The 12844-nt window shown below is 35.5% G+C and overlaps 1 protein-coding gene across 2 annotated transcripts; it reads right to left on the bottom strand.

Moving 5' to 3' along the window:
• Positions 1-1195: 1195 nt before the first annotated feature.
• Positions 1196-11228, bottom strand: LOC128208947 (sphingolipid delta(4)-desaturase DES1-like). 2 transcript variants are annotated; one of them, XM_052912682.1, is made up of 3 exons: positions 11209-11228; positions 5662-6404; positions 1196-3571 (listed from the first exon to the last, which is right to left on the bottom strand). In XM_052912682.1, the coding sequence occupies exons 2-3, from the start codon at positions 6388-6390 to the stop codon at positions 3302-3304; spliced, it is 999 nt and encodes a 332-aa protein (XP_052768642.1). In that variant the 5' UTR covers positions 6391-6404; positions 11209-11228; the 3' UTR covers positions 1196-3301. The 2 variants fall into 2 exon arrangements, with proteins under 2 accessions (XP_052768642.1, XP_052768641.1); XM_052912681.1 differs by lacking the exon at positions 11209-11228 and adding an exon at positions 10444-10622.
• Between the last annotated feature and the right edge of the window lie 1616 nt (positions 11229-12844).

Genomic DNA, 12844 nt, shown 5'->3' on the forward strand with positions numbered 1-12844 from the left:
TTCTATTGAAAAAATCAAATCTATAGGTTCAATTACTTCGAGATCTGTCCGAGCCGGAGACATTTTAATATGTAACTCGATACAAATGAAAACATGAACGCCGCGGGGCTTATTTGTTGTCGAAAAGAGACTTCTGGGCCATGCTATACATGCCATAATCTTATACTGGTAACATGTGTTCGAAAATTCATTAGTTATTTCTTTTTGACTTCTTCAAACAAGGAAGTTGCATAACACAAATATTATCAAGTTTCATGTAAATATATTTGAACGGCTATTGTTCAAACTGAGCATGACGAAGGATACGAAAACGAAGCTATCACGATAACTTGACTGTATATTTAAATAAAAACACACGCATAAACTAGAAATGTGTCCATAGGACACAGCTTCTCCAACTTCCGGCCTTTGTCACAAAGTTAAGGCCATAATTCCGTCTATCGTCGATAAACGTGCATCAATTACCAGTTACACAAAGACAGAGTTGGGGCAAAAAAGGCAGTACCAAACTTTCCACATCGAAATATACTAACATAACATATGTTATCACTAGTTTAATTTAAAATAAACATGAACAATCATTCTATCTGTCAAGTAGCAGCGACCTTGACCTTGATTCCAGGTGAACAACTTCACAAGTCTTATGTCACATTAATTATATCAAGGGCCATAATTCTGCTGGGCACAGCCAAAAACAAAAAACCCAGATGCACAATGCCACATGCTGATTAACATAACTCTAAAGTTTCCAGACTTATGGAAACAGAATGTTTTAACTAACTTAATGGCAATAAAACTACTCTGGTATTACTTGGGTTCAGTCACACACCGTTCCCAAAGTGCACAACTTCACTTGCTGGTCAACACTCATGTCAAGGTGTTCACACTGTACTCATACATGTGTAGATATGCAAACAATAAGACCAAAATCTACGTTTTTGTGGTGTGTTTTCCTAATGAAAAGCTCATGAAAACTTGCTTATGAAATATTTTTAGAAGACGGAAACCATTACTTTTGGATAGATGGATGGAAAAGGCCAAATATATGCCACCCCCCTCTACAAACTCTTTTTAGAGGGGGCATAAAACAAACATATAATCGGGGCATAAAACAAACATAAAATCTGAAAATGAGATATTACCATTGAGTGTCATACAATAACCCTATTTTAATATTACAAACAATGAAAAATCAAAACTTTAAGCCTTTTTTATTTTTCCTCACACTGGAACTACTAACACAATACTTTTTTTTAATGAACATGTGTTTATATATAACAAGTGTTAGTTTTATTAGTTTGTCAAACAGCATGGTGTGCAGGTTTAATGGTAATACGTAGTGTTTAGTACATGAAATGAACAGATTCAATACATTAAACTCTTGATTAAACTGTAAATACTTTGACCATACAAATCACGAATATAAACACATATATGGAAGAAACTCTTTTCGTTGGTTAATTATCCTTATTAAATGCAACAATACTTAAAGCACATCAACATAACAATAATGCTGTAACTCAAGTTATGCACACCAAACAATGACATAAATTGACAGCAGAGTTCCACTATTCCGGCTTTAACATTTAATCAGTGACCTTGCTAAGGTACATTGAAATTTTAAATAGAAGCAATTGCATGCATATAATGAGCATTTAAAATTAAACTACCAACATAAATAGTCCTTTGTATGATACTGGCAAAACATTGGTGCACTAGAAATGTTCTTTCTGAATATGCCAATAAAACTTGAAATTTACTTATATAGACTTAAAAGCTGAGAGGGCATTTGCAATGCCTTTAACTGGCTTAAAAGAACAGGTGCACTACACAGCACTAAACAGCAAAAACATTTGTTTTCAATCAACACATTCCTTCATATTCCTAATACATTCCCAATATCAGCAATAACCACAAACAACAATAATATGTTCTGAGAGTTCCTTCTTGAAACATTTTTAAATTACTATATTTATACTATACAATAACATTCTGCACAAAGCATTAAGTTCAAGGAACACAACATTTTACAACTTCCTTACATTATTGAGCAGAATATACACCATTATCTAGTCAATAAATATAGGAAGAACATATTTATCAATTACAAACATACATGAATGCTCTGTAACACATGTATCAAATAAAAAGTTCTCTGCAGTACTAATTTAAAACTGATCCGAAGTTCTGCCCTGAACAGAAGTTAGAAATACATTCAGACAATTTTTTCATGGCAAGACTAGCTCCAACATTTAGATCACACCAAATACACGCTTGGCAATGCTAGTAAAACCTAGCTGGCACTTAAAGCTAAACTTTGTTGTTCATAAAATATAAAAAATAAAACATAATACTTCCTAATTCCTTATCTCTACATTGATAAATATATGCCCTTTAAAACAAGTTATACATGTTTTAGACAATAAAAAGCCAACTGGAGTAGTACTTAGTCAATAATTATTTTGATTTCATGTAAAAAAAATTGCAACAAAAACAGTTATAAAATAAACAAAACTAATGTATCTAGGCCTTGAATACACATGACTTCGACTAGACAAGTATTACAAATGTATAAAACTTTCATATTAATAAAAAATTGATTTAAAAAAACAACAATTTACTCTATTTAAACAATTTAATCTATTTTTAAAACTAAAAATGAAGAAGACATGAACGTTTCAGTTACATGAACACGGTCATAAACAATCTTATTGTTCAGTTTAAATATACATTTAAATATACATTATGTAATAAATAATTTACAGAATCTTAAAAAAAAAATGAAAATATAGTACTAGTACATTATATTTTCTGCAAACAGGAACTTAAGTCTGTAAAATAGAACTGCATCTAATGGAGTTTACTCATGAACCAAAAAATAGAAACTGATAAACTTTTGTATAATATATGATAACAAATATTGCTGTTATTGGGTATGGGAACCTAAAGTATAACAATACTGACTTAACATCACAAACCCAATGAACTATAAGCCTTATTCTGCAATTGCTTTTGCTAAACAGTATCAGAGACGTTCCTTTATTTATGCCTTCTGTCCCCATGTATCTTTCATCTCCTTGTGAATTGAAGCCACCTCTACAATAGAGACCTGCGAGTAATAATTTCTAGTGCAAATACATGAAACATTACCCATTTATTATGTTCAATGGAAGCCTTGTTTGCTTTCAGTAAATGGATCTGTACACAGTATTATAAAGATCTTTTTTTAAGGCATACACTTTCAAGCTGTAAATATCCCAGCACTACATCTCAGTATTGAAATGCAAACATCATGAATGCTTCATTCAGCCTTTTCAGTTTTGGACGGCTGGTTTCCATTTACGTGGATTCCATTGACATGGTTCCCGTTGCTTTGGAGACCGTTGCTATCGCTGGCTGGATCCTGGTCGTCAGGTTGGTCAATGCTCTGGGAGGGGTTGACAGGGATTGGGCGACGCTTTACTCTTGCATATGGTCCGATAGCTGGGTCGAATACAAAGTCCCAGATGACCTTTACCCAAGATGTGTGGCAGGGTAGATTGTCATAGTACTCAGGTGCAATCTTCCTCACCTGAAATAACAATCAACTATGTTAGCATTACCATAACTCAAATTACCATTTGCCACTAATGCACCAGTCATTTGTAAACATGCTCCCCCCACATGGTCTTGGGAAAAGCATGGACTTTGACTATCGGTCCAGCCAAGCCCGGGCCAAGTCTCCTGCGGGGACAATCTGCTGATTGTAACCACGCCCCCCCCCCAGGTCCGGGGGTATACCGGGGAAATTGGCCGTGTTTTTACCTTTCAAGTGTCCCCGCAGTGCCGGGTGAATGCGGTGGTTTTGTCATTGCACCAAAAATAGCAGGGAATGGTCCTTATTAAGGGTCCCTGAGGGCATTTAATTTGCGGGGATTTAACCAGCAGTTCGTCCCGGCGGGACGGGGATTTTACCCGGGCTTGGCCGGACCAAAAGTCCCCGCTATTCCCCAGACCTGGAGGGGCCGTAGTTACAATTGACTGGTGCATAAACATGTACACAAGGAATGTGTAAGGTTCTCTATTCTGCTAAATAAATAGTTCAGGCCATTAATCTGCTTTTATTTTTCTTGCAATATTCGTTCTCAACACTGACACTGAAGACAATCCATTCAAAAACTTGTTTTATTACTATTGATTTGATTAATTGATATAAGACCTAGTACTTAAAGACGTTTGGCAGGATGCCAAAATATCAGAAGGTAAACTTATGCAAAAAATAAAATATTGATCTGATATTGTAATCTTTCCAATATTGTTCCTTCTTACCAACCAGCTATTTTGCCTGATTAAACATCAACTACAAACTTTATAATTTACATGGCCGATGTTTGGTCCTTTTATTCCAATTATTTGCTGAACTTGTACAAAAAATGACCTAATGATGTATGCAACTTTGAACATATTAAATTGATAATCCCGAAAACTTCGGTGTGACTCATGCCACAATAGTGACACAGAAAGGAAAGGACAATTATCAAGAAAATGTAACTTCTTCTATAATAAAAGAGTTACTTGCTAACTAACTAACTGGTTTCATGCATGTCTAGCCAATTTAATAAATGTAATACACTGGAGGGTAGATAACACAGATCACTGACAATGAAGTGTTTTAACCAAAGCACTTGTATGAACTCTCTACCATGTGTGTGATTCATGTGACAAGTTAAAACAATTCATCTTCGGCAATGATATTGAACATGCTCTCTGTATGCAAATAATCGTATCTCCTGTTATCAAACACTTGAAACAATCTAAGGGGCAAGCCATGATATTGATTTCAACTAGAAAATAATACTAATCTATCATTAAATTTCAGATAAACTCTCAAACTTCAAATGATCTATGCAAATATATGCAGTAAGGTACTAAGCAAGCAGAAATCTTTACATATAATGTTGATTTCTCCATGTTACTCAACCAAACCTGATGTACTGGCGGGTCTTTAAATAAGAACAGAAGGAAGTGGTTGGACTCTAAACACACTTTCAACAATATAACCTGTTAGCATTAGCTGAAAAATGTGGGTTGCTTTTTAACATTTTCTTGAGAAGCGATTACTTTCAGGTAAAACATACTCACTATTCAACAAACTTAAATTTCCTTATCCAATATGGATTGTCATGTTAACAATTGAGTCACACTTTATACTTTAAGGCTTCATATTTGTCATTGTGAGAGAGTGTTTAATAACTTGTCTTGTTACATTAGCAGGGTTCTGTATGTTCAATAGATATGTTTATATTATATACATATTTGCCGGCTGCATTTCGAGTGTATTTCTTTATGTAGTATGTAAGGTATTATAGCGTTATAAAACAGTTTGCCTTCTCGAGGAAATCCTTAGAAAATAGTTATTTCCAGATTTTGTTAGTAATTGATTGAAATGTAATGTTTCTCTCTGTTTACAATTTGTGGATAAATACGATAAATTTGGGGTAAATACCTTAAAAAAATAACAATCTTAGTTCTGTTTTCATGTTTCATGATCACATGTCGATAACTCAAACATTGTTTTAACTATGAAATAATAAGTGTTTCATTATAGCAAAACGTTCCTTGAACATATTTCGTCACGAAGCATGTCCAATTGACCAGGCTAATGAGGAGATGTGCACTTACCATGGGCAGACGTGAGCCGGGGATGCTGGGAAAATCGTGGTGCTCGTTGTGGTAACCAACGTTAAACGTCAGGTAGTTGAGCGGTCCGTAGTAGGAGTAGGTCTCGTACCCCTCCTTAAACATGTAGTGCTCCGAGATGAAGTGTCCAGCCATCGGGTGCATCCCCGTGGCTAGCAGCGTACCCGCGATCATGTAAACAAGCGACTTCGTGCCCCAGAAGTACACAATTAAGGCGTCTACTGAGATCTGAAGAATGATGTTAACAATCTCGAGGGGCTGTAACGCCTTTGGCCGAACAAAAAACGGACGTATACTGTAGAATAGTGGCTGTAAGATTACCCATAGAATTTTTGTTGCCGTATTCACAAAAAACTTCCCTTCAAAATCTGTTGGTATATCGACATCCTTTTCAGTGTCACCTTGGTAACGGTGATGTTCTAAATGATACTTTCTAAAAGAAATAGATACAGGAATTCCTAGTGGTAAGTTGGCTAGAAAGCCAAGTATTCTATTTGCAATCGGTCTGGCGTGCCCAAACGCGAGGTTGTGTGAGATCTCGTGGATAGCGAGAGACATGGAGTGGTTGATTGTGCCCCCGAGGCAGTAAGCGAGGGCGATGACAGTGACCCATGAAGCATCGGACACCATGAAAGCCATGAACAACTGAAAGGCTACCGCCGCCAACACGATATACTTGGTGTTGGGTTCGTGGCCCATCAACTTCTTCATCTCTGGGTACTTCCCTGAAATACATAAAACATATGCATCAGTTAGTCTAAATAACAGTTAAGACAGCTGTACCATCAATGATTTACGCAAGTCAATCGCATCTGCTTTATTTGCAAGAAAATGTTTTTATTAAACGTCATGTCAGTTTGTATTAGTACTTAATGCGCAAGTGGAGATTCGTATAAGCCGAGTGATCATCGTTTGCAAAAACCAACAGTCGACCTCTCTGAATAAAACGCAGCACATTTGTTAAATACATATCAATAATTTAAATCATATAAAAGTCACGTAATAACATATTACATTTCAATGACGCAGTATTTTGTGTCATTTAAACATCGCGCAAAAAAAAACATATTATGACGTGACTCCATCAGACAGGCCTACGGCCGTACTGCCCATGTTGTTTGGATCAAAACGCAGCACTAATTACGATATACCTTACAGGTTTAAATGACGAAGAAGACTCGTTGTAGCATGTAAATAAATGAATATTGTTATTTTACAACGAACTATATTGTGTAATATCCTAATCTAGGTACGCGCAATAATTCTTGTTATGACACGAGGTCGAAGTTTGTGAAACGTATTGCTTCCGTATATTGAAATGATTTAGCGACTAATTGTGCAAAAGCTTTGTTTGCGGTCAGGCACAATTTACCATCGCTTTCAACAATGCTTTAACTATACAAAGAAATCTAGCGAGAGTATTTTTGTCACTTTTATAGATATATCTGATTACACTACTTTGAACTCCCCGCCCTTGTAATATTTTCGAGATACACAATAAGCCCTCGGATTTAAGAATTTTGCAAAATAGCGGTATTTAAAGCGAATTATTAATACCCCATGTCACGGTGACAAACGTAGGTTGAAGTAGCTTTTTACAATCAAAGCCAGCAAAATCGGCATGTTTAGCGGACACAATCGCACTGGTGACTGGTTAACTTCAATACAATCACGCTCGTACGATTAACCAGACACACAGTGGCGCGATCGCGGCTCGCAGTAGTTGAGGTTAACAACAGTAATGTAGCAGATCTATGCTTACATAACTATGCACATTTAGGATTAGTCAAGTTCGTTGGATTATAATAAACATTGACTTAAACGAGTGCTCCTGATTAACTATGTCTAATCGAATCAAGGCAATCAATTTTGGCCAATGAACTTATATATTTAAATGATATAACTGCCACCAACAAGTGGACTAGTCTACGTTGGCTTTCATGGACGAGATACCCACCGGCCTTTACCCAGGCATGTTTCCCTACCCCCAGGCATTAGTATCGTAGCCGGGTTTCGCCGATACAATGGACAAAGATGGCCACTTTATCACCTCTCATCATTGGTATTCGCCGGTATCTCCACTATGGGAAACTTGCAAGACCTTTTATAACATGTTCCATTACAATGATTGTTTACATTTGATATCTATGGAAAGAACTATACCATCTATCATTGAACATTTATTATCATTGATTGGTCTGTGTTTCATTTCATCGCTTCCATGTAGATCATGAATTTTTGCCAAGAGAGCTCTGCCAGGTTATCGCATGTATTTGCATGCAATTTATTACAATGATTTGTGCATACTCTATCCATTGCATGCAGCATTTTAAGCATGTTACATAATGTGTATGTATTCATGTCAACAATCAAATAGTGCATGTGTATAGCAGGATATTAAAAAGACTTTCAGAGCTCTCCTTACAAGTGAAAGCAGTATCAAGGAACCAATTTATACATTCATTTTAGCATCATTCACCCGGGCTTTCTGCATCTTGTGCAAATCACAGTCCGTGAGACAATTCTCATGCATGCCAAGTGTTTTTTCTTTACGATCATACTTTATCACATAAGGGTGTATTTATAACGTGCTAGAATATCCCTCATTTTGATTAAGCAGAGATTGTTGGATAATACCAACAGGCAGACATTGCACTTTAACACAACCATGACACAGTATATGCAAGCTTATTAAAGTGTCATGAACGACATGTGTGGAATGTTCGTAATACATAAGTATGTTTGTATGTCTTGCCTTTGCCATAAAGTGGTTATAGTTTGTAAATGGTCAAATATTGATTGCCAATCAAATTTGAAACTTTATTATAACTGCTTGTTCTTATATCAATCAGTATCGTAATAGAACAAAATATTTATAACAGAACAAGATTTATTTATCGTCATTTAAGCAAATATGCTTGTATAAAAAAACAAAAAACAAAACAAAAAACATGGCATGTGATACTGGAAAATGTTATGCTAATATTATAAAGTTATTTAAGGAATAAATTGCGGGGTTGATGTCATTATCGGGGTATGAACGCAATTGGGTTGGTCAATGTGTGTGGAGTCCGAAGGACCCCACGCGTACTTTGACCAACCCAATTGCTTTCATATCCCCGATAATGACATCAACCCCGCAATTCATTCCTTATATTTACACCAATAGTTCATTATTTCATTCAAGAATTGTTAAAAAAAAACTATTTAATTTCATTTAAGAAAACTTTTCAGTAATCCGTTCTTACCCATTCTGTAAATAGAACGACCCGACTATAACCGGAAACATTTTTTTCAAATGACGTCACAATAACGCGGGAAAAGATCAACCACTTGAAATCACTTTAAAACGTAAAAATTGAAACACTTCTGGCCCCAATATATTTAAAATATAATAAAATTACACTTCCTAAAATGTTGATCTATATTTTACGGGACCTGCTGACACAATACAACCAATAACAAGATCAATGGCTTTCATGTATATTGTTATGCAATGAATTACGATCCGAACATATCCGAAGATGTTGCGTTCATCGATTGATGAACGCAATTGCCGAAAGGCAGTTCATATAAGAATGGAAGTTGAGGTGTAAATATATTTGCTTAAACACAGAAAAGAGGAAATAATTTCTTCCTTGACATTTAAGTACAACAGCGAGCTTTAACAGTTGTATAACACATAGATAAGTTGTTCAAATGTTATATTTTTACTAGTTTGCGTATGTAAATGATCGGTGAACAGTTATTATAGGCCAAATAGTTTTGTAGCATGTACTGTATGACTGTATGCTAAGTTCGACCAGCCCATAGATTTCACCAGTTTAATACAATCATCCTCATTCATCAGAGGTTCGATCTTGATAAATCTAACGCATACAGTAGTCATGGTAGTTATAGCATAACGGGAATGAATATGAGTCGCCAGTTACAATAGTGTATGTTACACCTCGATGACCCTTGATAAATATCGGACGGTCAAACTGAATCAGTCATTTATAGACTGCTAATACTAATATCTCATTCTGGTATACTGCATAATTTAAATTTGAAGTTTAATTTGCACAGAACATGGTTTCATATTTTTACAGTAGCGTTGCAGTTGAAGCCAGTGACCATATATCATCAATGATCAGTTGATATCAGGGTGACAGCCACTTCAAGTGATAATAACGCTAGGCAATGTTACATGTCAAAAGCAGTTTAAGGCACGCACAATCTGATATACATTCATGCGTTTTTCGTCAGTTGTGTAATTGTACACTTTTCGCTTTGCGAGGGTGAAATGTCAACACTGACAACCTACAAACCAGATACCAGTACATAACTGTACAATTGTGTACATACTGTACGTGTACGCTATTTTAATGCTATGTCTTTGTATCAAGACATATTTTGCATCTTCTATATTCAAAGGAAAAAAATGCCAGTAATCACAATTTTAAAGCTCGCCAACTACCGAAACAAAAAGGGACACTTACTACTGCTGCGGGTACTGGGGTAGTGTACCAGTGGTAGATGTGACTCGGGTACATGAGCTTCATAAAAAGAACCAGTATTGGTACATAATTTATTTTGTTCTTGGTGATTTGGTCGAAATCAGGCAAACATGCACGCTTAACTAATCCCGATCGCCTGATACACAAAAGAACAATCTGAGGCATCAGAACTGACTTCTGAAAATATTTATTTATAACGATACAAGTACAGACTAACGACATAATCACATAACATTAACAAGAAAATAACATGAAATAAACATACCAAGCATTTCTTTTCGTCGAGTTGCATGTGGCTCCTGTGTGTAGGACCACTCAAAATCAGTTCTTGAAACAGTAGCTCCCATTTTGAATTACTGATAATTTCTTATATAACGAATATCCAACTACCGTTAAGCGTCCTTTTAAACCCACTCCATGTGTCAGACTGCATGTAAGCAGGCTCTTCCGACATGACGTCACTACTAATTTGCATAAATACATCACGTGACTAATATGGGTCACGGTCTCGACAAGGGAAAAAACACTTAATTATCGTTTATCACCTTCACTAAGTACTACTTCCCTTGTGGTTTCTTCGTAAGGGACTCAACATTTTAAATCGTTTCAAAGTTAATCAAAAGCAACAACAACATTAACAAGAATAAATAAATGACAAAGAAAAAGTAAATATACAATGCATTTTTTTAATTTCTCGCCAACTGATAATAAATACTGTTTATTTTGACATGCCGAAATTATAATGTTGTACATAAAGAACCTAAAGTAGCATAGACAGGCCATTTTTTTTAAAAATCCAAAATATATAGTATTATATATCATTGGAAAGGTATTTTCAAATGTAAAACAATGCTTTTTATTTGAAGTGTCTATCTCTTTTGGTTAAAATTTTACAACCATCTGAAGTATCCTTACTTCACAATCACGTGATGCCATAATTTGGACAAAAAAGTTTGTAAAAATGTTTATCATTTACATGACACCATAATTCTGAAAAACAGTATATCTTTATAACATTTATTACACATACCAATCACTGCACCAGAACTCTAAGGTCCCCTATTCTGTAATCTTCCAGGAGCCTGTAGACATAAACGGACGTGTCACCTTCGTATGTGATGTTAAAATACTCCGGGTAACCAGGCACCTGAAATTATGTTAAAACAAATTATTGTTTTGTAATTGTACCCTACTTTGGCACTACATTAAGTTGAATAGGTGAATGTACATCAAGTAAATTATTTAAAATACTTTCTAAATAATGATTTAATATGTTACACTTATAGTCTATTATAAAAATATACATTCATCTTTGAAAAAGAGTAAACAATAAGCAGACTGAATGTTAACTTAAAATACATATTAAAATTTAGTCGGCGTACAAGAAGAGTTAGTAATGGAGTTATTAGTTAGTAGTTTTATTTTAGCACTGAGTAAAGGTTTAAGTAAATAGAGAACACCAGTTATTAAAAGAATACACTTGTTTAAATGCCCTTGAATAGTTTTACGCTCCACAGGTATTGGGGAATATATTGATTACTGTACGCTTCCTGTGTTGTTGACAGCTTTAACACTGAAAATTACCTGTGAGATAACTTTACCCTTCCACCATCTGCTTTCACCATCTTCAATAAAGCGATGGCTAACGGTTTTGCTGGTAAGAATGGGCAGATCAGGGTTGGGATCGTGGCATTTATCAATGGAGAAGGCGTGTCTTACAAGCTTTTTTTATATTAGATGCTAATTCATCAACAGTCAACATGCACTTGACGTTATCTACTTTCTTTGAAAGTAGATACAAGTTCTCTTTGTTCTTTGGGTCTTGTTTCAAAACATGCTTTCTAAAGTTTAATTGAGCTTTTAGAGCTTCCATTGTTTCCTTTTTGGTACTTATCTCTTTCAGGGCACTATCAACTTCATCCTCAGTTTGCCACAGACCGTAATAAATCATCTTCTGCGTGTAACCTTCCAGCCGATTCAGTCGCCTATACTCAATTGCCTCTGCCTCACGAATAGACTCTTCAACCTTTCTCCTTTGATTCGCTTCAATTTCTTCTTTCATTCTTTTGTAATTTGCCCTCACCAAAGAAACATTCTTCATTGCATCTTGTATAAGCGAGTTCTTTTCAAAGTCGGTTTTTCTTTCCAGCCATTGTTTGGTTTTATTTGCCGAGAACATAACGAAAGCTTCTGAAGCTAATGCTGATACGTTTGGCTTCATCCTAAGTAAAGTGTCCAGATAACCAAATATTGATTCCGCAAATTTGTTGTGTTTGGCAGCTCCAGATGTTCTTTGTCGCATTTCATCAGTAACATTTTCCCAGCAACCACCAGGCAAGTGGTCAGCAAAAATCCTTTTGCTTAACTGACTGAGTGCTGAACTATATATTCTAAACTGAGACATAAATATTATTCTCCATATACCAAGAGGGTCGCCGCTAAGCTGAAGACATTTACGTTGCAAAAGATAGAAGAAAGGTGAAGGGTATGGTAAGTCGGTGCTCTTATGGATTTGCCTTATTATATAGAAGTATGTGTTAAATATGCCGCAAGTTTATAGCAATAACACGTTCAAGTATGCATTTATTGGCATCGAGAAGACATTTAATCTTGACTGTCATAAAGCATTACAGATGAAACAACTAAACTCAGGAATTAGTTGTAAG

The sequence above is a fragment of the Mya arenaria genome, chromosome 11 (assembly GCF_026914265.1).
Source record: "Mya arenaria isolate MELC-2E11 chromosome 11, ASM2691426v1".
Taxonomy (NCBI): domain Eukaryota; kingdom Metazoa; phylum Mollusca; class Bivalvia; order Myida; family Myidae; genus Mya; species Mya arenaria.

Bases quoted from the DNA above. Each gene is read 5' to 3' on its own strand.
- LOC128208947 (XM_052912681.1), bottom strand. From the start codon at position 10,525: ATGGGAGCTACTGTTTCAAGAACTGATTTTGAGTGGTCCTACACACAG. The intron at 6,405-10,443 runs GTATGTTTATTT...TATGTATTTCAG, and splicing joins TCGACGAAAAGAAATGCTTG to GGAAGTACCCAGAGATGAAG. The intron at 3,572-5,661 runs GTAAGTGCACAT...TTGTTATTTCAG, and splicing joins CCGGCTCACGTCTGCCCATG to GTGAGGAAGATTGCACCTGA.